Raw genomic sequence first — 24,863 nt, forward strand, 5'->3', positions numbered from 1 at the left:
TTATTTGTAAAATGGATATAATGGTAGCTGCTAAATTATAAGTGAGGAATAGTCTAGATATTGTTTAAAAGACATTTAATACAGTGAGTAGGAGAGTAAAAATGACTCAATGATAGAAGCTGCTATTAATGTTATCATTGTTAATCATAATTATGAAAGGAAAGCTACCAAGTTTGGGAAACACCCCACACTTGACATTTCTCTTGCTTAGGTCATTCCTGGGTATTTCCTAAGCATCTAATAGGTAGGAGTCTCTCCCATATAATTCAAGATGAAAAATATGTTCACCTATTTTGATAGGCACCATCTCTTAGATATGATACTGGAGGCAGTTTGATGTGTTGTTGCAGCGATAATAGGTTTCACAATCAGGAGGAAACAGTAAGAAATGGAAATTCACAGTGCTTAGTTACGGATATTAAAATTTTATTTTCCCTACTTTGTGGGCAACTGATATCTTCCAGCCTCTTACGATCATTGGATCAGAAGAGCGTTATTCTTTTGAAAATACCTGTTGGCTGACCAAAATTTTTTTAATATGGTCATCGGGAACATCTCTTATTTGTCTGAAGTGCTCTGGGCTAATAAGTGATTGGGATAAGAACTTAGAAATGTGACAGCCAGTTCCAACATGAAGCTGACAGTGTAATGAATAACAGAGTTTCAGAATCCTGAAACATTGATTGCTTTTCCTCCTCTTATTTGCTTTGTTCTCCTCAGACAAGAAAATGATCCACATTTGTAATATCACCTAATCCTGCTGTTGGACATTGAACATTTATTTTAAACATTAAAAGTGCTGAGCTTGCGAGAGTGTATGACCCACAGATACTTTCATGTATTTATTTTTAAATTTTAATTTCTCTATGTTGAAATTGCCAAATCCATTGCATTGAAAGAAAAGGAGATTTGGAAGCTGTGACTTTTCATGAAGTGTAACCAAACACAGCTGGTCAGGAGAACATGATGGGAGTTTTGCTGGCGGCGCTGGTGGGAATGGTAGGGCTGAAATGTACACATTTGTTATTGAATGCTGTATGGTTTGGTTATGTTTGGATTACGGTGTTTAAAATATCTTTGGGTTTTGAAAACCCAGAACAATGTATTCATAACCCATGGCCCATCAGTTTTATTGTGGTTTTCATTTTATAGAGAAAGAGTGGTTTTGCATTTGCAATGAATTAGCTGTTTATTTTCCCAACTCTCCCATTTCATTATAGTGATGCAATTTATTCACCTAATGGTAAACATTTTTTTTTCCCCCAATTCCTGGTCAGTACTTGGCTCAAACTAGAGGGGTTTCATTTTCAGAGTGTTGGTGAATAGCCAGAGGACAATAAAGTCTTTGTATTGACGAAGCCTTGGTTCCTGGGATTTATAAGTACCTTTCTTGTGTAATTGTGATTGTGTGCCCTGCCTCTTGCTTCCTCTTTCTTAATGAATAAAATAAGAAACTATTGTGAAGAGATCCTAAGCTACTGAAAAAAACACACCATAGTTGTTACTGACAGAAATTATTTGGTGCCTGTGGCCTTAGAAATAAAATTCTTTTTCTTACGAGAGACAGCTACAGTGCGGTGACACTAAGAAGATACCTAAACAAGTGTGCAAACTAAAGATTTCTCTGTGTAGTGTTACTGCTTAGGTGCTCCATTTTCTTAGGGCAAGTCAGCTTGCCTTTCTTTTCTCAAGATTGTTATACATGAAAATGTAAGGATCATTGTATTTTGATGCATCTTCTAGAATGCTGAGCGGCAATGAAAAGAGACAGGTACAACCTATATGAAAGATGATTTCCTTAACACTTTGTTGAGATAAATGCATTGCAAACGGGAACACACTGTGGTATATTGGCAGGCAGGTCATTCGAGTCTGTGGATGTAGAGAATTATAATGTTGTGTCTCTGCCATGCTATTTTATTTTGTCCTCACATGAGCAATTGCAGGAATACGCAAGCTAACATACCAGTTATGAAAGGGCCCAAATGAGGGCCTCCAGATGGATGAGTCTCAATAGCCAATAGCTGACAGGGCTGAGAGTCCTGAACGATGATTTCATTGACTTGTTGCATCTTTCATGCAAACAAGGATTCGACAGCTGTCAAAAAGGCAGATTGTTCTCTAGAATCTCCAGGGATCTATATGAATAGTGTGTGTTTGCAGAAGTGATTAAAAATATTAATGGGCTCTGAGAACCACAAATCAGAAAGCATGTGCTTCTGAGACCTCACTGCCCATAGGGTCAAATTCAGGAAAATTGGATTTTTAACAATTGCATTTATTTAGTTTTTCCCCCCCCTTTTTCCCTGAGTATAGTTTCTGCCTTGAATAAAACTATTTTAATGGAAAAGGAAAAGCTTTAGCATAATAAGCAGTATATAGGGCTCAATTTAGTGTCCCTTCTGTTGTTGTTGTTGTTTATTTGCTGACTTTGTGATCATGGCTGTCTTTAAGGAAGCTCTTACTAATTGTTAAACGTCTCCCTTGATGTTTCTGTCTCTTTAAATACACAGAAACAGGGACTGCCCCCCCCCTTCGATTTTCTGAGTTACATATTCATATTTTAGCTCATGCAGTTTTTCCTCCTTGTGGGATTAAAATTTTGGACTATGCTGAAGTCAGTGGGAAACATGTACTGCTCTCAGAGAGGGAAGTAGCCGACCCTGGATGGGATGTTTGGGAGGCACGTGGATAGTCCTGTTTAAGACCTAATCCATATGCGTCAACCCTCCTAATGGTAGGACCACAGAATGTTAGACCTGGCAGCAACCTGGGAAACACTTTATTCAAGCTATTCACTTTGCAGAGGAAGAAAACAATATATAGAAAAAAGAAGAGGATTAATTGTATGAGACCACATAGTCAGGATGGGATCGGAAGGAATAGAACTTAGGTTTCTTGGCTTTTCAATGTTTTATAAATGCCTTGAAGTATTGATTTTAAAGCTGGGCAAAATCCAGTTATTTCAAAGAATATTTAATAATAAAGTTTTTACATAATCAAATATTCTTTTGCTTTACTGTACTTTTTTTTTCTTTTTTAATGAACATTACACAATTCTTGTACAGAAGGGTATAGGGCAGTGATCTTCAATTGGAGATGATTTTGCCCTTCCCTCACTGGGCGACATTGGTATGCCTGGAAACTAGAGACTTTTTTGATTGTCATGACCCGAAGGGGAAAGGAAAAGGTACTGGTATCTAGTGAGTAGAGGCCAGGTATGCTGCTAAAGTTCCTTCAATGTACAAATCAACTCCCCTCAACAAAGACTTATGCAGTTATCCAGCCCAAAATGTCAGTAGTGCCAATACTGAGAAACCATGGTCAGAGGCATGCCCTTTGAGGAACACTGAGGCATCCTTTGTTATTCTCTTTTCCTTTTCATTTATCAGTCCTCCGTGGTTCTAAGAAGAAATACAACAAGAATAGGGCTCTTATGGACCCAACTGCATATATGTCATCATGATTGGTATTTGCAAAAAACTCTTGAAACGTGTGTGAAATATTGCAGATGTTTGTAAGTACTGAGTTCCAAATATGGTACCCTTGTGTATTGATTTAGTTAACAATTGGAACAGCTTAGCAATAATCAATTAGAGCTAATTCTGGCTATAAGCATGCAGTGTGGCCCTGAAGGCTGACACTGGTGGAATACAGACCTTCTTCTTAAGCAGATGAACATACACATGTGGGGAGAAGCTAGGAAGTCAAACTAAAACCTAGAAGAGTTAGGAGACAGATATGTGGGAGGCGTTGGGAGTCACCTTCTCTTGTTCAGATGAACCATCACAGTTACTTGAGAGAAATCAGATAATGCAACAACTCTTTGCACCCCAGGAATTAGGCATTTTCAGACCTCATTGGTTTTCTAGAGCGGTCCGCTTAATCTTTATCCTCTGTTGCAAATAAACCACTAGAGTGGCAATACCACCCAACAAAAGAATAAAATTTGTCCATCTATCATTAAGATAATTGTTATTGATTAGTCTCCTTGTAATTTTCTGCTTTTTGTTTTCAGATGCTGGTAATAAATCACACCCACAACAGGCACCAAGCCTGTGTTTGTGTCTATTATGTGGTCCCGATAAGGCTGGGCAGCATTTTTCACCTCCCTGATGCGAGTTATTGAGATTGATTGAAGCGCTTTGCTTGTCCTATCCTAGACACTGTGTAATTAATGTTTCATTATGTTAATACATGCAAATGTGAGAGTGTGTGTTTGATTGGGAGGTGAGAGAACAAAAAGGATTCAAGAGTTCACTCCAAAGTACAAATTAATTTATTGCATTGCTAACTGGCCTCTGAGGAGTGAGGGAGTAGGCTTCTAAATGTGAGGGGGGGAAATGCACAATAAGCAAGAGCTTCTGCATGTCTGTGTCTTTCAGAAGTAGCGTAGTTAACAATTACGAAAAGGATATTCAGTGATATGACAGAGTCCTTGTGTGGTTTCAACAGTCCACGTCTCCCTCTACAGTAAAAGAGTTTAGGATGAGGAAGCCACAGATATTTTTCCTCTTTACATATACCAGCATTTATGCAGAGTACATTAGAACCATACCAAAATATTAATGCAGAATAGTGGTCTGCCATATCCAATCCGTGATTGACTTCGTGACATTATTTGAGGTGTAATCAGAAGGGAATTTTACCTCCAAACCAATCGTCCACTGATCTACCACAGTGATTTTCTTATTTGCGTGTTTCTCCGTGGTCGTCAGGGTGATAATTTTGATTATTTCTTAATATATCTTTGGATTTGTGCTTTGTGATCTAGTTCCCTAATATTAGAGTTAATATCTTTCTCTTTAGCTGGATTTGCTAATATCAAACATTATAATGAGCTTTTTTTTGCATATACAGTAATTTTTGTTCTATTAGATTGTTTCCTTGAGTTAACGTCTTAGGAGTGGATTTACTAGACACTATTTTTTTGTTTGTTTGTTTCTACATATAAGATTCTTTGTTAAGAAACACCCCGCTCCCAGTATGTGGCATAGAGACTGAATAAATGGTTGCTGTATTAAATTAAGCATTGGCCTCTAAACTGCAATAATTCCTAAGGTTGCCACATTAAGTTGCTAATCATACCCTAATGTGGATAAAAGTTATTTTATCTTACCTTTCACTAGGTGATTCTATTTTAAATGTTTTAACAATGGAAAGCCAGAGAAAGAAGGTCTTCAAATGTAAGATTCAGGTAGGAAGGACACGGCTGGATGGCATTTTTGAGAAGAGAACCCAGGTGCCAGTAGGAAAGCACTAGAAACCCAAAGGTGAGGGGAGGGTGGGAAAGGGCTTTGAAAGAAAAGGTCAGGAATGTCAAAATAAATATAATATTTTCCTATCCAGGATTTATTTACTGGAGGTATTACAGGGGTATGTTTATGAGATAGTCTCAACTATGAATGTGCTACATAATTTTGTTCATTTATTTTGTTTAGGTTTTTGTTTTGTTTTGGTTTTGTTTTTGCTTTTCTTTCTGATGATTACTGCGAAGCAGGCAGGGGGCAGGGTGGGAATCTGGCCACGCCCATTTCTTTTCTTACTGTCTGGGGCTGCTTTCCTGCCACAGTGGTAGAGTTGCGCAATTGCTCTACATAGCCTGAAATATTTACCATCTGGCCCTTTACAAAAAAAAAAAAAAAAAGGAAAGGAAAATGTAGACTCCTGCTCTAGAGAAACAAATCTGACAGTCAGAAATGGAGTTTGGAGTCAAAGATATTATTTCAAATTCAAACTCATCTATTGGGCAAATTATAATTTGTCATCAACTTTAGTCGCAGTTTTCTCCTCCATAAAATCGACAAAACAATATTTTCATCAGGTATTTGAAAATTAAATCATGTAATGGGTAAGTGTTAATCCTCTTTTCTTTCCTTCCTATCAAGGAAATGTTTCAAAAGTATGATTAGGGTTTATATTGGTCTAGTAGGTACTGGTACACTGCTATCACGTGGTCAATTGAAGATCCATTGATATAGATCCATGGCATAGATAGCATTATGTAAATTTCAACCAAAAAATATGTGTATTAATTAATACGTAATGCAACCCAAAATACCAAATCAATCTTCTGTAAACTTCTCCTGCTTTTAGCTGTGGCCATGCTGAACTGATAGCTGCTGATGTCAGCAATGCCTGCAAATGTTTTCTGGACACATTCATCTGTGTCAAAGCACTGAACCCACTGCGTTAAGCAAAAGGGCATAGAGTTGTGAGTCACTGAATGTGATAGGGCAGGACGCCCCCTATGATCCCAAGTCTCAGGCTTCATTGTGCCATTGTTCTTTGTGGTCAAAGCCAGTGGAGTTAACAAGGGCCATCAAGTGGCTACGGTCCTTTCTACCATGATTCATGTGTCATTTTCCCATCTCTTTGCAGACTGACCAGGAGGTGTGATACTGTTTGGTTTGTAGTCCCCTACACTCAGACCTATCACATTTTTAATCACTTGGTTTTATTTCCAGCTACACACCAGTATGATGAGGCTATAGCCATCTCTTTCTAGTTACTACCATGAGGTATTCCAATCAGCATTGGTCTTTTATCCCAACCCAAAGAAGTTTCCATTAATGAGTAACCAACAGTTAGATAAAAACATGGCAATGATTCCCTTTAAATATAGATTTAACTAAAAATCCAGAAGCCTGGCAGTATATTACACATTTCAGAAATAGAAATGTATATATTATATTTTAATATAATTAATTCTGAATGCTTCTAGTGTTTGACAAGATGTTGCACTATCAGGTAAAAATAAACAGATTTCATAAAAAAGTGCAAATATGAACATCTGTATCATCTTTAAAATGGTGATAGGTCAGAAACCATACATCCCAGGCTGCCTAAAGCAATTCTAGTTTATATGTATTGTACTGGCATAATTATACATTGAGTCTCCTTTAGTCTCGAAAGGATCTGATATGAATAAAAAAAATTGTATGTTTATATTAGTAATCACCCTAGTGATTTAGCTTGAAATTAGCTAAGAGCAAAATGCAGTGTCATAATTAATTAGCCTCATATCATGTACATTTTTTTGGATAAATTTTACATTGACAGTGAAAATGATTGACACAATGATGTTCAACAACAATCTCATCTAAAAACTACTTTGAAAACTTTCACCAACTGCGCTATTGACTTTACATCATGGAAATGGCCAGGTGGGCATCCATGAATGCCTTCTGTCTCCACAGTCTGGTCATGAGCTTCTTCCGGTCCTGCTTGCCCATAAGTAAGGAGTTGCATCTAGTGAACCAAACTTTGGACGTAGTGGCAAGTAATTGCTAGAGGAAGGTCGAAATGTTCACTCTCCTTTCTTTGCTGCCCTTTGGTTCATTGAACATGTTAAAGATGGCAAGATAGTCTCTCTGCCTGAAACTCACACCACTCAACACTTTTTGTTATTATTACTTATTAGGTGTTTATCAGTGCTAAATGCAAAGAGGGAAGAGGATTTAAACAGAATTTTAGGCATAGTTCTTGACTTTGGAAGTACTAAATCAGGCATTAATATATGTGGTAGGTTGATACAGATTTTCTGGGCTAAATCAAAATTTGGGAGGTCTGAATTTACAGAATGACTTGGTTCTTCATAGATTCAGTTACGTGGGATAAATTCAGGTGCAACTGTGGAGAGAGAGAGAGAGAGAGAGAGAGAGAGAGAGAGAGAGAGAGAGAGAGAGAGAATGATTGATTGATGATTGATTGATTCAGGGACAACCCCAAGGAGAAAATGAAGTAGGCAAGGTGTTTTGTAATACGGTCTTGCTCCTCCAGCTGTCTTCCCCACCACCCCATCCACGTACAGGCCCTCAGGCTCATCTGTCTGTTGCTGGAAATGCAGAGAGACTGCCTTCCAGTGGCCCTTCCTAGGTAATCCCAGACCTCCATCTTGCCATTGCTCATTGTGTTAACCCTAGGCTTATCCCTCTGAGACTGACTGGGTGGCTAAATCTATAGTCTGATAAGCCCTTTTATACCAAATGATTTTGGGTATCATAGAATTATTGCCTTTGTTCCTCTTCCCAGATTACATATCCACATGACAAAAAGGTTGCAGTGCCCAAATCGTGCTTGATGGATTTTTTGGAATCACAGAAGCTAAAGGAAAGTCTCTATCAAATATTTTAATTAATATTATGCCTTTTTTTATCTGTTCCACCTCTGAGCTGGTTTGGCCCCACTTGGCCATGTATTTTACTTTTTATACAGTGTGAGGAAAAGAAAGGACATGGATAAGAAGCAGAAAGAGTCCTAGACTACAGTTAAGACAAATCTAGATTTTATTACTATCTTCTGAGCAGTGAGATTTTGGTTAAACAGTTAACCTCTCTGAGCCTTTTTCTCTACCTGTAAAAAGAGGTTAACAATCTCTCCCCGACCAACACAATTAAATGAGAATGCCATGTAAACTCTAAGTAGGTTACTAGAAAAAGAAGAAGAAAAAAAATAATGGAAGAAGTGATTGCACAATGTCTGTAAGCTATAATGCAAACCTTCAGCAAATCTTAATGCACTGCGAACCCATGACTTGAGATGGTAAATAACCCCCAATCCCAACCCCTAGACTGCCATATGCACAAGAGAGTGGATCTGACTGTAAGTAAGTGACTTTGATCATTATCGGTTCTTTTCATGTCTGTGTTATGCATTCTCCTGGCTATTCAATAACAAGGGCGTATTTTTCATGCTGTGTTTTAAATGGACAGAAATAGAATTGGAAAGCGAAGAGAGAAGATTTTATTTGACTGCATGTAAAAAGATAGTAACAGGTTTGGCTAATATGATTTAAAATTCATGCTGATTATGGTTTTTTAAATTACAGTCCTGGTATATAGCATACAAATTAAAATGCCATATAACAAAAAGTGACCCCCTTTTTATGCTGTGGTGACATCTATTGAGCCCCTCTCTTTTCTGATCTTGAAGTATGTGAGATCAAAAGACTTAAAGGCATTAAGTGAGAACCCCATAGGTAGGGCAGAATAAGAGAGGTAGCAGATATATTCCGTATCACAGGTTATGGAGGGGAGGGAAAGTGTTTCTAGTTGAGGAATTATAGGGAAGCCCACATTTGGGATGGAGACATGTGTCCTACTAAACTCAGCATGTTTTCTGCTCTTGGTTTTGTTTTTCATCTGAGAATTGTGTATAAATTTCCTTCTTAGTATTTTATGATAATACTTGGATCTCTCGATGGAATTACAGTTTCCATTATTCAAGGGACCCTGCTGTTTATTATTTAGATAAGTTTTAGGCTTTTACTCTTCTTAAATGGTGGCATAGATAATTTCTTTGCTGTGATTCTTACTGATTCTATTTCTAATTAGAAACAGTGTGCATGGAATTTGTTCAAGGTCAAATAAGATACATACATGAAAAGCACCTGCATGAAAGCTTATCTAGAAATGGTGAAAAGTGGTTCAACAACCCCAGGAACCCACTACCACCACTGGTGTCACTCTGACAAGTCCCTAGTTCTTCAGGACTGCGAGCAACCAGACATCTGTTTTTATTTTTTTTTATATCCCTTTACAACCTACGACTGACATACAAAAGCTGTACATATTTAATGTATACAACTTGATGCATTTGGAGATACGTATAAACCCATGAAATAATCACGGCAATCAATGCCAGAAGAAACATATCCATCAACTCCAAAAATTTCCATTCACCTTCTTTATTTATTATTTTGTGTGTGTGTGCATGATTTAAAAACTCTTAGCATAAGTTCTACCCTCTTAGCAAATTTTTAAGTATACCTACAATATTATTCACTATAGGCACCATGCTATACACTGGATCTCTACGATTTATTCATCACGTACAACTTAAACCTTGTGGCCTTTTTAAAGCCAGCAAAAAACTCTGCTGTGCTGCAACAGAGTCGGTTAAGACTGTGCTGATTTAATTGCAATAAAAAAGAAAAAGAAAAAGCTTTTCCCTTTACCTTGAATATTTATTCATGTAAGATGAAAACAGCTAATAAGACTGTTTTCTCTTTCTCTGGGGCTTTTTACTAGACGATGATATGATAGTAGCATGTATTTTATATATCATTAGCATTAGAAGAATACATTTGCCCCAGAATTCCCTGAGCACTCTGGTCTGCTGAGCTCCCGAAATAGGTACAGCAGGCAGCAGGGATATTAGATGGGCAAGGAGTGTCCAGAGGCAGCGAGGACAGGGACCAGAAGGGAGAAGATGGAATAAACGATCTGCGGTGCTCAACTAGAGGCCTGCTGGAAGGAACAGGTAGCTGGGAAGCTGCATAGGCATTTCACAGATGTTAACTAACATGTGAGAATAAATGAGTGACTGTAATGTAAAAGCTAACTTGCGTGCATAGCCTATACACCAAATATTCTCAGTAAAGATCTCGTAACTGGTAAATCCATTACCAAGAGGAATGTACTGTTAAGGGTACTGAGTTTAGCACAAGTTAGCAACTCCAAGCTTGAATCCCCCACACGGTGAATCAACAGTATCATCTTCTTAGAATAGGGGTCAAAGACTACAGCCCAGAGAGTGGGCCAGATTTGGTTCTCTGCCTGGTTTTTAAATCATTATTTATACATTTTAAATGGTGACCTTTTCAATCATTGTATAAATACTTGTATGTATCTACATGACATCCTTTAAGTTTGCTTCTTGGCCCACAAAACACTATGTGACCCTTAACAGAAAAATTTGGCCAACCTTACCTCAGCATCTACAAAGAAATGTTATCAACATGGGGATTGAAACTTGTTGTTTTTATTGACAGTTTTATTGAGTAATCTCTGTTATTCACCAACTAGCCAAACTAGTGAAATTACGTTCATTTTTTTTTTTTCACCTATGTTAATGTTTTTCTTTCACTGATTTAGGTATTTTTTCCTAAATTATTCATGTTTTTGTCTGTGTAAGTTTATTTATTCAATAGATATTTATTAAATACCTCTGAGATAGGAAAGGGCTGCTAAGGGCTGTGTGATATAGAGAGACAAATATGATTAATTTCTGCACCCCTGGAGTTTGCAGTATAGCAAGGAAGAAATTCTCATAAATATGACATGTGATAGAAAGAATAGAGCCACAAGAAAGGTCGCATAAAGAGCTATCACTTCTAAGAGCTGGGGCTGTCACTGCTATTCAGTGAGACTTTCTATCTCTGTACAGACTAGTGTCTAACGTTTCCATTTTGTAAAACGAGAACCTGATGAGAATTAATGTTTATTATTTAACTGGCTTAAGAGTTATAATTAGTTCTGAGATATTATTGGAAGTCAGACCATATTGGAAATCAGGAGACTTGGGAATCACTTACAATGTAATGAATATAGTTCCTAGAGAAATATTTGCCCTATACTTTGTTTGGTATCTATGGTAGGACTTGGCCAGCAAAGGATTTATGAAAGATTCAGTCTAGAGACATTGGAAAATTCCATCCAGCAGTGGCCTCCAGACATTCAGCTGTCAACTTGATTTTATGCATTTGAATAATGCGATTTTTAAAATATAGATGCACCAGGGTCAATCATTCCCTGGATCATCGTGTTCAATCCTGAACCAGTGTGTGGGCACCGTGTCTTCAACACTGGCCCCCTCTTGCTACTATGGTGGGTCCAAAGCGATAACCACTAGATTCTAGGGAAGGGTCTAATTAGAACATTTCTAGAAATTGAAACAACTAACTCATGCATGCAGGAGCCCTCTTTAAATAAGAAACAGGTGTCTTTCTTCATCCGATTTCCTTTAGGTGAGGGACACGTAAATAGTTCCTTCATCCTTGAAGTTCCCATAAATCATGCGTATGTTGCATATGTAGGGTTCAGAAGCCCCTCTGTGTCTCTGATCCTCTAAATGGACTCCATCCTTCTTCTCCTCATTTACCATCGAACCTAAATCACCACTGAAACCAAGTTGTTTGCGAAAGTCCTTTAATAAATGCTGACTTCCTGAGAGATGGAAAGCTCACTGGCTCTCAGTTCCAAAGTTGATGTTTCTCGTATTATTGTGGATTTTTCTTCTTGATGTCATGCATGGATTCAGCAGGAAAATATCACCTTTCTGCTGGGACAAGCTACAGTACATATCATGATAAAATAAATGACAACATTTTAATGAAAACCACTGTTTGCCCTCCATTTTGAGAAAATTGGACTCGTTATAACACAAATGTTTTATCAGTATGGGTCCCCACATCAGACTTTATACCACGATATCATGAGGTTTGCTGAATTTTTAAGGCTTTCCCTGGACCTGTCAGACCTTTCTGGAATTAATCCTTCATATTTGTAATAGCAGTTTCCACAAGATGAATACTTTATTTCTTATAAATCATAATAAAGCAGCTCATGCTTTGTTGGCAGAGTGACCTCTGCAGTCTTTTATCTTCAACAGAAAAGATTAGACTGTCTCTATTTTATGGATAACGAGGTGGGTTGTTGGTCTCTTGGCACCTTCAGTAACTGCACACCTCTCTGTGGTCTCCTGGAAGTCTGTGATAAACTGATCACAGGTGATTATAGCAGATCTCTTCATGTAATAAATTTCCTTCTAAATTTGAAGGTAATTTTTTTTTTCAATAGCAAAGTTAATAGGTATGAACTCAGACTTTTATAGTATTAGAGCTGAAGACTCCTAGAAGTTATGTAGTCCAGCTCCTGGTTTTATTGATGAATACACGATTCCCAGTGGTATAGCCCACCCTAGTGAGTGAGAGAATTAGACAAAGAACTAATTCTGACCTCTTGTGCTGAGAGCTTTCTTTGGCAACAGTGTGCCCTTTTTTGCAAATTACATAAATTGCTCTATTGATCTGCTTGGAATCACCTGGGACTCTTATCTTTTTTGAACAACACAAGTCAAATCCCTCACCAACACCACTGGCTCTACCTTTAAAAAGGACCACGAATCTGACCATTTCTCACAACTTCCACTGCAATACTTCAGTCCAAGTGGCATCATCTCTCTCCTGGACTGTGGAACTAGCCTCCTACCTGATTTCCCTCTTCCTTCCAATGACCCTATTCTCAACACAACGCCAGGGTGATTGTTTTAAAACAAGGTGTCTCATCCTCAGCTTTACGTATGTTTTGCTCTGGATAATTCTGTCTTGTGAGGGGCTGTCCTGTGCATTGTAGGATGTGTAGCAGTATCCCTGGACTCTTTCCACTAGATGCCAGTAGCACCCTTCCCAATTGTGACAACCAAAAATGTCTCCACACATTGCCAAATGTCTCCTGGGGTTCAAATCAATCCCTATTGAGAACCACTCTTTTAAAGCCTAAGTGGGACCTTTTCGCTCTGATGATCTAAACTCTCCACTAGGTTTCCATCTTCCTCAGCGTTACAGCAAAGTTCTTTTGCTTGCCTATCAAGTCCTACACACCTTCCTATAACCTCTGGGCCTTATCTCCTTGAACTTTCCCTTTCACTCAGTCTGACCCAGTCAAGCAGGCCTCCCTGCAGTTCCTGGAAAAGGCCAGTCACACTCCCAACTCAGGGCCTTAGCTCTTACTCTGTGCTCTCCCTACAGAGTTCTTCCTCTAGATATTGTTCTGTGTCTGTTATGGACTAAATGTTTATGTCCCTCCCTCCTGCCTAGGGAGCTGCATAGGCATTTCATAGATGTTAAATAATATGTGTGAATAAATGAGTGACTATAACGAAAAAGTTAACTTGTGTGCATAGCTTATACACCAAATATTCTCAGTAAAGGTCTTGCAAAAGGTAAATCCATTACCAAGAGGAATGTAGTGTTAAGGATACTGAATTTAGCACAAGTTAGCAACTCCAAGCTTGAATCCCCCAATGGTGTGGGAGCCCTAACCACAGTATATTTGGAGATGGAGCTTTTGATAGGTAATTGGGTTGAAATGGGGTTAAGAGTGTGAGACCCCATGAGGGGATTAGTGTCTTTATAATAAGAGAAACAAGAGAAAGAATTCTCTGTCTTTCTCTCTCAAATATTATCATAACAACGTGGATGACAATCACTACAAATCAAAAAATGAATAATTTCTTAGAAGGAGATGCATACAAACTTGAACAGTGGCTGTCAGCAAACGAACAGGATTATGGGCAATTATTACGATATTTGGTTTTATGTCCATATTTTCTTATCCATGTACAGTAAACATGAGTAACAATTAATATGGTTCTGAAAGTCAGTTGGTCCCTTCACAATCAATGGCATCTCTTGGTGGCTTGTCCACTCTTCACTGCCACCCTGATGCAGTTATTCCAAGGCACTGGATACTCATTAAATAGTACTTTTTCTAAATACTCTGGGTAACCTTTCACAGTGTTCCAGCTGATAGTTGTACACTCATAAAAAGCCATGCATCCCCTTACTTTGAGAAAGACTGATGAAAAAGGCAGGAGAAAGCCAGCTTATATTTTACAAAATGAGAGTGGAGGGGAAAGGTTGAAACCCAGGGCAGATTAAGCAGCACATCAGAGTTTCTCTTTCAAGTGTTAATTTTGCATGAGGCCTAGGGAATGATAACCCAGAAGTCAGACTGTGTTACCTGTTGGGCTGGGGGGGGCGGGGGGGGGAGAAAAAGAAAAAGAAAAATCCCATTACAATTTACCTGGTATCACAGCAAAATCAATCTGTGGTTTAGAGATTTCGCTCTTGAAACAGCAAAGGGGTGAGGAAGCTACTCCCCACTCTAATGAGGCCCTTATCATTTTCTTTACCATTGGATTTAGCCAGAGGATGCTCAGAGTTGCCTGGGGCACACGTTTCTTGCCCTATAAAAGCATCAGATCTCCACAAGGCTTCCTCAGCTTTGTGGAAGACGCCATGTTTTCAGAATGTCAGAGGTGGAGCCTCGGTGTGCGTTCACTGAGGGATTTCTGCTGGGGCCGTTGCTTTTTGAACTCCACATTCTTGTATTTATATTTCTGCGTTCTGCTCCCTATCTTGTAAAGAGAAGAGAGAAAGAAGAATCTCTATGTTAAGAACAAATCGGGTTCAGCAACCTTTCTACATGGATATTTGGTGGTGATGGACTAGGTGGGCAGATGCCCTGACACTAAAATCACTTTGACTGATTCACTCATGGTAGCTTTCCATGAGTTATCCTTCTCTGTAGTGCTCTCTCTGAGAACTGAGTGGAGTAGTATGGACTCATATACTATATGCCTACTTTTGCCATGGTCTGAAGGAAGTAATATCATGGGGGATAAGGTTGCCAGATAAAATATAGAATGCATAGTTAAGTTTGAATTTTTGGGTAAACAACAAATAATGTTTAGTATAAGTATGTCCTATGTAATATTTATTTAGTGTAACTATTTAGGACGTGATGATATGAAAACATTATTTGTTGTTTACCTGAAATTCAAATATAACTAACATCTTTAATTTTTATCCGCTACCGTGTTCCCTCAAAAATAAGACCTAGCCAGACAATCAGCTCTAATGTGTCTTTTGGAGCAAAAATTAATATAAGACCTGGTCTTATTTTATTGTAATAAGTATTTTACCCAGTCTTATATAACATAATATAATATAAGACTGAGTCTTATATTAATTTTTGCTCCAAAAGATGCATTAGAGCTGGTTGTCCGGCTAGGTCTTATTTTCAGGAAAACAGGGTAAGTCTGACAACTCTAATGGGAGACAAATTTGAACTGTCAACTGTCCTTTTAAATGTTTCATTTAAATGTTCATCCAAAGCTCCCCTGTATTTCAATGATATTAATTAAATTCACATAGTAAAATGCACCTGTGTTTCATCCTGGTAAGTCTTCCTTGCATTATTTAAATTCAGGAATAAATTCCACAAAACCTAATTAATTTCTGATTTCCAGTTGCTAGGAATAAAAACTTGTCTTGAGGTTGAACAGCTTTAAAATATGTTAGGGGTGGAACACACACAATCTTTTAAAAACAAGACATCTTCTGAGAATTATTTTTACTATGTCTCTTACCAAGAAGTAGGGGGAAAAAAAAAAATGTACTGATAATTCCCAGAAGCCCCGGTGGCCATTGGTCTGGAGCTCTGGTCAGCTACACTTCCTTGCTCTGGGCTGGGTGAAGTTAAAGATGAGCACATCAAGTACACCCCAGGCTACAGCAGAGGGAATGCTGTTATGGTTTTGCCCATCTAGAGATTAAACTCAAGGGCAGGTCAGCCAGGAAAGTGTCAACAATTCCAGTATTTTTAAAAGGCTACACTTGTACCATGGAGTTGAAATGTAATGAAATAAATGCGGCCTGAAAAACAATATTTACCAAAACTTGTTTGGGGAGAGGATTGTAGCTATTGTAACTGATCAAAAGAAATCTTTTGACGGCTCTTCGTGTGAAGGACCAACGATATTCCGAGGAACGTTCTAAATGTCCAATTGACTGTGGAGTTTGCATTTTGTTTAATGGAGTACGGCCATTTGGGGTCCAAATAGAGTGCTGATTACAATAGAGGAAAGATGAAGTATTGTCAGCAATAGCCTGCTTCTTGGCCCTTTCTCCACTTTTCTTCAACCTCTCAAAGAGAAATATATAACAAATAAGAATATGAGTCGAAAGGGTATTTGATTAGTTGCCTTCCTAGGTCATCCCCATTAACTTCATCTCCCTACTGAGAAAAAGAATTGCCCCAAATTGCACAAATTCCCCAAATATGGAAAATTATAACGAGGCAGTCCAAAGAACGTAAGGATCCCCAGGCTTTGGTTTAGACCACCAGACGTTTTGGAGAAGCTGTTCTCAAGCTTCAGTGAATGTGAGAATCCCCCCACCAGGCAAATCAAAGCACACAGTGTGGGACCCCAGCCCAGAGTTGCTGGTGGGTAGGTCTGGGGTGGGGTCTGAAATCGTGCATTTCTAACAGGTTCCCAGGTAGCGCTGCCCTTGCCAGTCTGGGGACCATAGTTTGAGAATGACTGTTTCAGAATTTGTATTCTGATGTCCTTAAACCCGGTAAGGTTCACCTATAGTTAAGGGTTCTGTTAATTCATGTTGTTTTTGTTTTGTTTTTTCTACAATTCCCACTTCATTGCAAAGCCTCACGAGCATTATAAGCTTTTATTAGGGCTGAAGCCCAGAGTTAATTGCATGTGTGATTGGTGTTTGATGAACTGATGTTTGATGATATCCCATCATCCATAGAATAATTTTAATTTCCTTCAATGGAGATCTCTTTTTGTCTTAACACAACAGAAGCAGATGCAGGAGCATCTATTTCTAAGAAGAGATAATGATGGCAGAGTTTTCTGGGTTGATTACAAGATTTGGGAATCATCAAAATCTCCAAGCTTCCCAAAGTGAAAGTTTTTGTAATTTGAAAGAGATCAAATTATGCATAGCAAGTTCTATGGGGATTTGTATAACATTTTCTAATCTTAAAATCTTTTCAGGAGCCTCTTTCTACTTCCATGCTACTTTTCATAAATTCCATTTTTTTGCTTTTATTGCTTTAACCAGAAGCTTTTACATTTTGGACTTGGAAAGGAATTTCTGACTCCATGGGGGATTATTTTTCACACTTAATGTTTGATGTAGGTAAAATGTTATACCTTAGAAAACCCATTCTAAGTTAGTCTGCTGCTGTGACTGAATGCTTTTTGAAATTAGCAAGAATATGATAAGGAGAGCAAGCACAAAGGGACTTAAGCTTCCTGAAACATTTTTACTAGTTGTTTGATCATTTTGATGAGTTTCTAAAATACAGTAAGGATCATTTCTGTCTCTAGACAATTAATATAAACTTGGAATATCCCTGGCCATGTCATTTCTGATACTTATTTATCTCTGACAAAACTAAAACAAACAGAAGTTAATATTTCTTCTTTGGGTCATCCTGCAAAAGTAGGTTTTTCTCTATATTCTCATTCAGAAAATATTGAAGGTTTTAGTATGTTGGTAGCTGCTTATAAACTATTGTCTTTCAAATAAAAAGAAAAAAGAAAAATGTCCAGTGGTGACATCACACTTCGTTACTTTTTTTCAGATTGGCACAGATAAGAAAAGACATAAATTAGTCAAATGCATATATGGCTCTATGCTTAAATCCTGAAGATTTAGAAATCTTCCCAAACCAATATTTGGAGAGAGAAAGAGAGGGCTGGAAACTCACTCATTCTAATCATGAACTCTGGTGTCAGACTCAGTTGTACACATTTTTTAATGGATAGGATTTTGCTACTCTCAAGTATGTTTCTCCAAAACATAATTACTGTCTGTAATTTTACAGCAGGCCAATAGGATTGGTTCTTTTATGAAGCAAGGCTGTGAAATGTTACTATTTGAGGGTTCAACAGAATTACCACTGGCATCTTAAAAATAAAACCAAGCCAAAACCAAACAAAAACTTCTCCAGTAGGCTTTCTTTTGGAGGAAATTCCTACCATTGCCATTCTAATGTAACATCCTCTGTAAAATTGTAAGGTGGGTAGTTTCATTTTGACTCTTCAAAAGTATTCTTCTATTGTTTTCCAAATATTTCTTTCACCCATTTCCCAGATCTGCCCCACCTTCAAATACGGATAGCTCAAATTCCATCCACACTTTTTGAGCTACAAGCTCCAAAAGTTACTTATACTTCTTTGCCGTCTTCAGTTTTACCATCGTTCTCTGCTCATACATTAAATCAGTGTAGGTGATCTCCTTGGATGAAACAATTTGATAAAAAATATTTCATATCGAGATATGTGTAGTGGTAGTAACAGTCCCTCCAAGGGAAACTAGTACTCTATGAGAAGAGGGAGGAGGGTGATCTAAATTGAAGTCAGTGAAATATATTAGTGGGACACTTAAGCCTATGTGAAATACCTTGTCAGGGGTGGAGACAGCTTGTGCCTGACATGGGCTGAATCTTTGAAAAGAGGATCATTGGAGACAGTATCAGTTGTCCCCCAACAGATTCTGTTTGCTTGGGCCCATCTTTTCTAAAAGCAAAGTAACTAATGCAAGTAACTTAAAACAATGAGATTTCTTTATTCAGAGCCATATATTCAAAATGTAATTGTTGCGAAGAGTACACAAGCTCATATTGCCACTGAACTGCAAGAGTAATTATATTGGAGAAAAGTTAATCTTTCTTTAACTTGCCTAAATTATCCACTCACAGCACTGAAAACTGTCATAATCTCCTTGGTTCAGATTAAGTGGATTATTTATTTGTGATAATGGGCACAGATGCTCATTAACATGCTGTGATAAACAGCCGCGTTAAATGTATTTTGTGTTCTGTGACATAAACACGGTGTGCAACATGGGATTGTTATTTAAAATATGGGCCGCGGGAAGAACAAAAAATAATAAATGCTTTTTAATATACTTGCCTGATCTTGAATTCTAAATTGATTTTTACCTTATTAAGGCTACTTGTATGGAAATTGCAGGTATTACACTAGCGAAATATCTTGACATTTAAGGACAATAGAACTTCTTTCTGCTTTCCCATCCTTGGTGTCAAGCTGGGTGTTCATCAGCTTGTTTCTTTTCTTGTAAAAGAGAATATTATATAGACATAGGGGAGGCATTTATAGCAAAATCAGTCTGCATCTCAGTAAGTGTAGAGCTGCGTTCATTTGATGGATGCCTGCAACCCAACCTATTTCTGAAAAGTCTCCAAACCGGATGTTGAATTTATAGTTGAAGGCCCTCATTTTACAGATGAAGGAACTGAGGTTCTGAGGACTTAAAAGACGTATTTGAATCACAGGTCTTTAAAGCCAGGACCAAGAACTAGATATCTGGACTCCCAATTTTCTCCTTTCCACTAGGAGAATGGGCAGTAATACTTAGGTTGGCTACACTAACAGGATTTGTGAGGAGGAGGAGGAGCTTATTGGATAGTAATTGGGCCAGGCTATGTCTTTTGGGATATTTACCAATATCGTTTATATGTGAGGCTTAAATGCTCACTGTCATATTGCACTTTATGTTAATTTAAGCACAGTCCCTGCAGCTTGCTTTGAGTGAATGGCCTAGTTGGAGGAAATGAGTGCGTGATGGTGAATGGTTCAGTTCACTGGGCAAAGGTCAACAGAAGGAGTAAAGTAATAGCTCTCGGATGTAAGGTTTAGAAAAATTGGGTGTGCAGGAGCACGGCTGGTAGCACGATGGAGAAACAGTGAAGCTGTTCAGATTCATCTTCACGGGAAAGTGAAGTACATAAAGCTAGGAATACGTGTATCCATTGGAGCTAGCCTGGTGGGCCAGTCATTTATGAGAGTATTGATTATAAGCCATTTAGATGCCTGCCTTTGAAATGGTAGAAACATGGATATTTTACACCAGGTACAACAAATTGTTCCCCTTACAGAAAAATTAAGGAATCTACTGAAGTTGGGATTGTTATCCAAAAAGAAAAAAGAAAAAGAAGAAGAAGGCTAAAACATGATTTACGGGGTATTTTTGAAGAAATTATATACAGTTTCAAAAGACTAAAGAACTCTTACAAGGAAATGTCCATCTCCTCTGCATTTTCATACAAGGTGATTCAGGAGAAAAATGGGATTAAATGGAAGCAAGAAAATTCAGCTAGAGTCTAAGAATGATTAAATATTGAAAGCAAGATACCAAGGGACATTGTAGAATCCCCTATCCCCAGAGATGGTTCAAAATGAAATTGCAAGTAATTTAACTGGAATGATTTTGGTATACACCTGTCTGAGCAAAGGGTGAGCTCAATTAGCTCCTGAGACCTCATCAAAGTCTTTGATTCAACAAGCATTCTGTCAAATGACATACTGCCAGCCCTGAAAAGAATATTCTTTAAACAATAATACTTGTTCCACTCCCTAAGGATTCTTAAATAACTTTCCGTTTCTCCTGTTGATTTCTTATGTTCATTTATGTTTATGGGGGTAAAAATACAACTTAGCTTTCCTGGCTCATGAGCAACATTTGGATAGAAATCAAGACACATCAGGGATTTGTGATTTTAAGTAGCAGTTTTATAGACTTGCTTCTGCAAGTGGGATTTCTTACCTATTTTAAAATCTACCCGAGCTTTGTTTCTAAATAACTTTTCCTAGTCTGTTCAGAGTTGATATTTTTGGTAGTTGTTAATAAAAACACCATGTCTGAGTAGATTTTTTAAAAAATTTAATGGATATTATAATCAAAATGCAGATATAGGAATAGTACCCCAAATCTTAGTTACTCCACTGCTAACCATTTCTACTTTAAAATATCTAGTTGTATCTGGAAAACATTAGTTTATTCCGTCAACATTTCCAACTGCTGACTGACATGTGATGATGGCCATGCTTAGAATTGTATATGATCTTCATTTTTCATATTATTACTCTTTGGGCCAATTGTTTCATTCATTGTTTACTTCAATTGGGCACTTTTTTGCTTCTTTAACACAGTATCCTTGATTTTAAGTTTCATTTATTATGTGGACATTTTTTCAAAGCACCCAGCTTTTTTGAAAAGATTTTGTAAAGAAAAGGCAGGACAGTTGAGCTTGAGATCTATTTGAATAAGTGAACGTATTTCCCTGTACTTTCTTATTCCAGGTTTCCAGATTAAGGCTTTCACATCACTGCACTTCCTGTCTGAACCTTCTGATGCCATCACAATGCGGGGTGGAAATGTCCTCCTGAACTGCTCAGCAGAGTCAGACCGAGGAGTCCCAGTTATCACATGGAAGAAAGATGGCATCCACCTGTCCTTGGGAATGGACGAAAGGAAGCAGCAACTTCCAAATGGGTCTCTATTGATACAAAACATACTTCACTCCAGGCACCATAAGCCAGATGAGGGACTGTACCAATGTGAGGCATCTTTAGGAGATTCCGGGTCGATTATTAGTCGGACAGCAAAAGTTGCAGTAGCAGGTAAGTGGATTCTTCCTTCTCCTCCTCTTCCTTCTCCATTTCTTCTTCCTCGTTTTTGTTGAGCTAGGAAAACAATCTTTGCAGAAACAATGCATATTTTTAAGAAAAAGGAAAAATGTAAAAACATGTACGTATGTTTATTCCCTCGTGGTCTTGATTTTCTTTCTTTGTTTTGTGTGCGGGTTTTTTTTTGTTTTGTTTTGTGTGTTTCTTTAAATCAGCTGGGAAAACAGTAGAAGGATCTCAACAATTAACAAAGCTTTATGAGGTTTTCCAAAACAACTAAAGTTGATCCACTATTTATGAATACGGGAGGACTTTATATTAATAGAAAAATATTGGAAAAATAATTTTCTAGTTAATTTGATTTTATAACTTCACTAATGATGAAATTTTGCAGATTTGTGTTTGTTTGCTTTTTGCCTTCAGAGCAGTGCATTTAATTTTAATTATAATGGCTTGACCTATAATACATAGATCTCCAAATGAAAAATAAAAATTTCCACTAGTACCTCCAAGTATCTAAATGCTTGGTAATGTGTTGACTGAATAACTGAGTAATCAGATAGACAGTTTTCCTTTCATATGGATATTTTGAAGTAGTGTAGATCCTGGAGAAAAAACAGCAACAACAACAACAAAAAACAGTACTGAATTTTCTGGAATCCGTGGATATTACTATTTCTGCCCCACTCGTTTTGGTATGAGGGAAACTCGTATGATTTCTTTTGGCCTTTACAGTATTAGGTCTGTAGGGAGAAGAATCCACTTTTTACTCATTTCTGTAATGATTTGATGCAAAGTTAGGCTTTGGATGTTTATTTGTTTGTTTGTTTGTTTGTTTGTTTGTTTTGATATGGGACACAAAGCAAGGCTAATGGATCTAACCTGAAATAAACTTAGGTCTTCAACTGTGTAAACAGGTCTAAAGGGCTGCTTTCAAACTTAATTTTAATTCTGAGGGGGAAAAAATGATCCAGAAGGCCATTATTTAGTCATTTGCTAGGGGTTTCCTCTCCCAGGTCCCATTTGGTTTATATCCTAGAAGACTGGTGAGAATGAGGACTCATTTTCAGCAATAACAAATATGAGAACAGTCAGGCAGGACCACCACTTCCCCATGTACTCCTCTAGTAAAGGTGTGATGAAGCTGAAATCTGAAAGAAGTGATTTTGTCAGGTGATGGCATAAAAAAAACTGGATTTCATAGTTATGTAATCTGTCCATAAATCCAGCTCGATGCCACTCTTTTGTGGCATCTTTTCCTCACTAAGGACTCACTTTCATATTTAGTCAAACCAAATTATACTTGAACGAAAATGTCCTGCTAGGCAGGGTCCTCACCTAGAGATACAGTGGCTAACTACTCTGGTTTAACCTGGACGGACCTGGTTTTAGAACTTGAAAGTCCCATGTCCTCCCATCAGTCCCAGGTAAAACTAGGATGGTTGGTCAACCTACCTAGTGATATCCCAGCCTGCTATAGCAACGACAGACTGAAGCATGAAGGCAGGACGTCCCTTTACTCAGGAGACACAGGAGGTGGCCTCCTGGTCATGAAAACCAAGGCTGTCAGCCACCTGGGACCTTTGAGTGTTTGGGGTCAGAAAGTTGATTGATGAGCATAAGGTGTAAGAAGACTAAAAGTCTATGTTAATTTTGATTGATTAAAAGGAACAAGTGGAACCGTGCTGAGGATTAAGGTAAAATCTACTTTCCCAGAATATTCCAAACACAGTAGAAAGGGTTCAGTATGATTTTCTCTCATTTGAGAATTTCTGGGTTCTCAGATCCCACCCATCCGTCACCCACAATACTAAAGTAATTCTGCCGATTTGAATGAATTGGACTGATTGTTTCGATGCCCTATTTCAAAAGGCTATGCATATGTGCTGTTGATGAAAATGGCCTGATATGTTGTGGTTTCAGTTTTCCTACAATCTAGATTCATTTTTATGTGATCTCTGTTTTCAATGGTGAAATGAAGAACGATTTCTTCCCTGTGAGATGTTAAAGTAGCTTTGGCTTTCATATTCTGTACAAGGCGAGGCTGGCCGATTCAGTCACTGAGTTACAATCTAATATTAGATTGTATCATTTCAAGGCAATAAGGCTGTTCACAGCATTTTAGACACTGTGCTGTTTGGAAATACAGTATACATCAATGTTATGTCTGCTGAGGTTAAAATTGCCAAACTACTGGAATGCACAAGGGACATATATCTTCCTCGTAATAAAGACCACGGGCCAATTTAATCTCATTTTTAAAGCATTAGCAGTCAATAAACCAGTCACCACTAAAAGGTGAAAAACAAAACAAAAAAAAACACACTTCTGTTCTGTACCCTCAGGTACAATGTAGAGCCCATTTGACATAATGCCCCTCTTCCATTTTTGCTTTCTCAAAGTGTCTTTTGATAAAACAAACTGTGGCAAATTAAATCCATTTTTAATCAATCAGCACATTTAGTGCAATGATCTTGCCATGCACCGTTCATCCTATTTTCTAGGAATTTTCTCAAGTGCTCTTTAAATCCTGAGTGCATACTTAGCTGAAGAGGGAGGGAGAATAGGGCTTCCATTCCAACCAACATCTTGTTAAAAATCTCAGTGGAAACACGCTACGGACAATTGATATTTCTGGTAATTGTGAGTTCTATCAATAAGGAATACCTGAGCTACTGAATCTCCATTTGATTGCAGCTCGGCCAGTACTGGCTGATACTTGGAAATTTTATTTCTATCCAATTGGCTCTAGTCTAAAATAGTGCATTATTTTTCTGTCGTGTATACCTCTGCTTAGCCCTCTAGATTTAGAACAGCTTAAAGAGAGAAGCAGAGCCAGACTTGATCTATAAAGTTTCTCCTAGCAGGGCTTAAGGCATGTTTATTAGTTGTTCATAGACATGTCTTACCAATGAAGACATGGGGTTGTACTTTATATATAAAGATATTTTTATTAATGTCGTCTTTCTCCACCTCATACGCCTCCTCCTCCACTTGTTTTTCTCTTTCTTCTTTTTAAATGACTTGATGAGATTAAAGTTGCCCATTTGTGGGTA

The 24,863-nt window shown here is 37.9% G+C and overlaps 1 protein-coding gene across 3 annotated transcripts in view; it reads left to right on the forward strand.

Moving 5' to 3' along the window:
* DCC (DCC netrin 1 receptor) overlaps positions 1–24,863 on the forward strand; it is a 1,044,138-nt gene that overhangs the window by 365,560 nt on the left and 653,715 nt on the right. For all 3 annotated transcript variants that reach the window (XM_019721869.3, XM_074339961.2, XM_074339962.2), the window contains exon 2: positions 21,481–21,801. In XM_019721869.3, coding sequence (XP_019577428.3) covers positions 21,481–21,801 — 321 coding nt within the window. The remainder of the gene's footprint in view (positions 1–21,480; positions 21,802–24,863) is intronic.

The sequence above is a fragment of the Rhinolophus sinicus genome, chromosome 4 (assembly GCF_057876585.1).
Source record: "Rhinolophus sinicus isolate RSI-liver-muscle chromosome 4, RSI-T2T, whole genome shotgun sequence".
Lineage (NCBI taxonomy): Eukaryota > Metazoa > Chordata > Mammalia > Chiroptera > Rhinolophidae > Rhinolophus > Rhinolophus sinicus.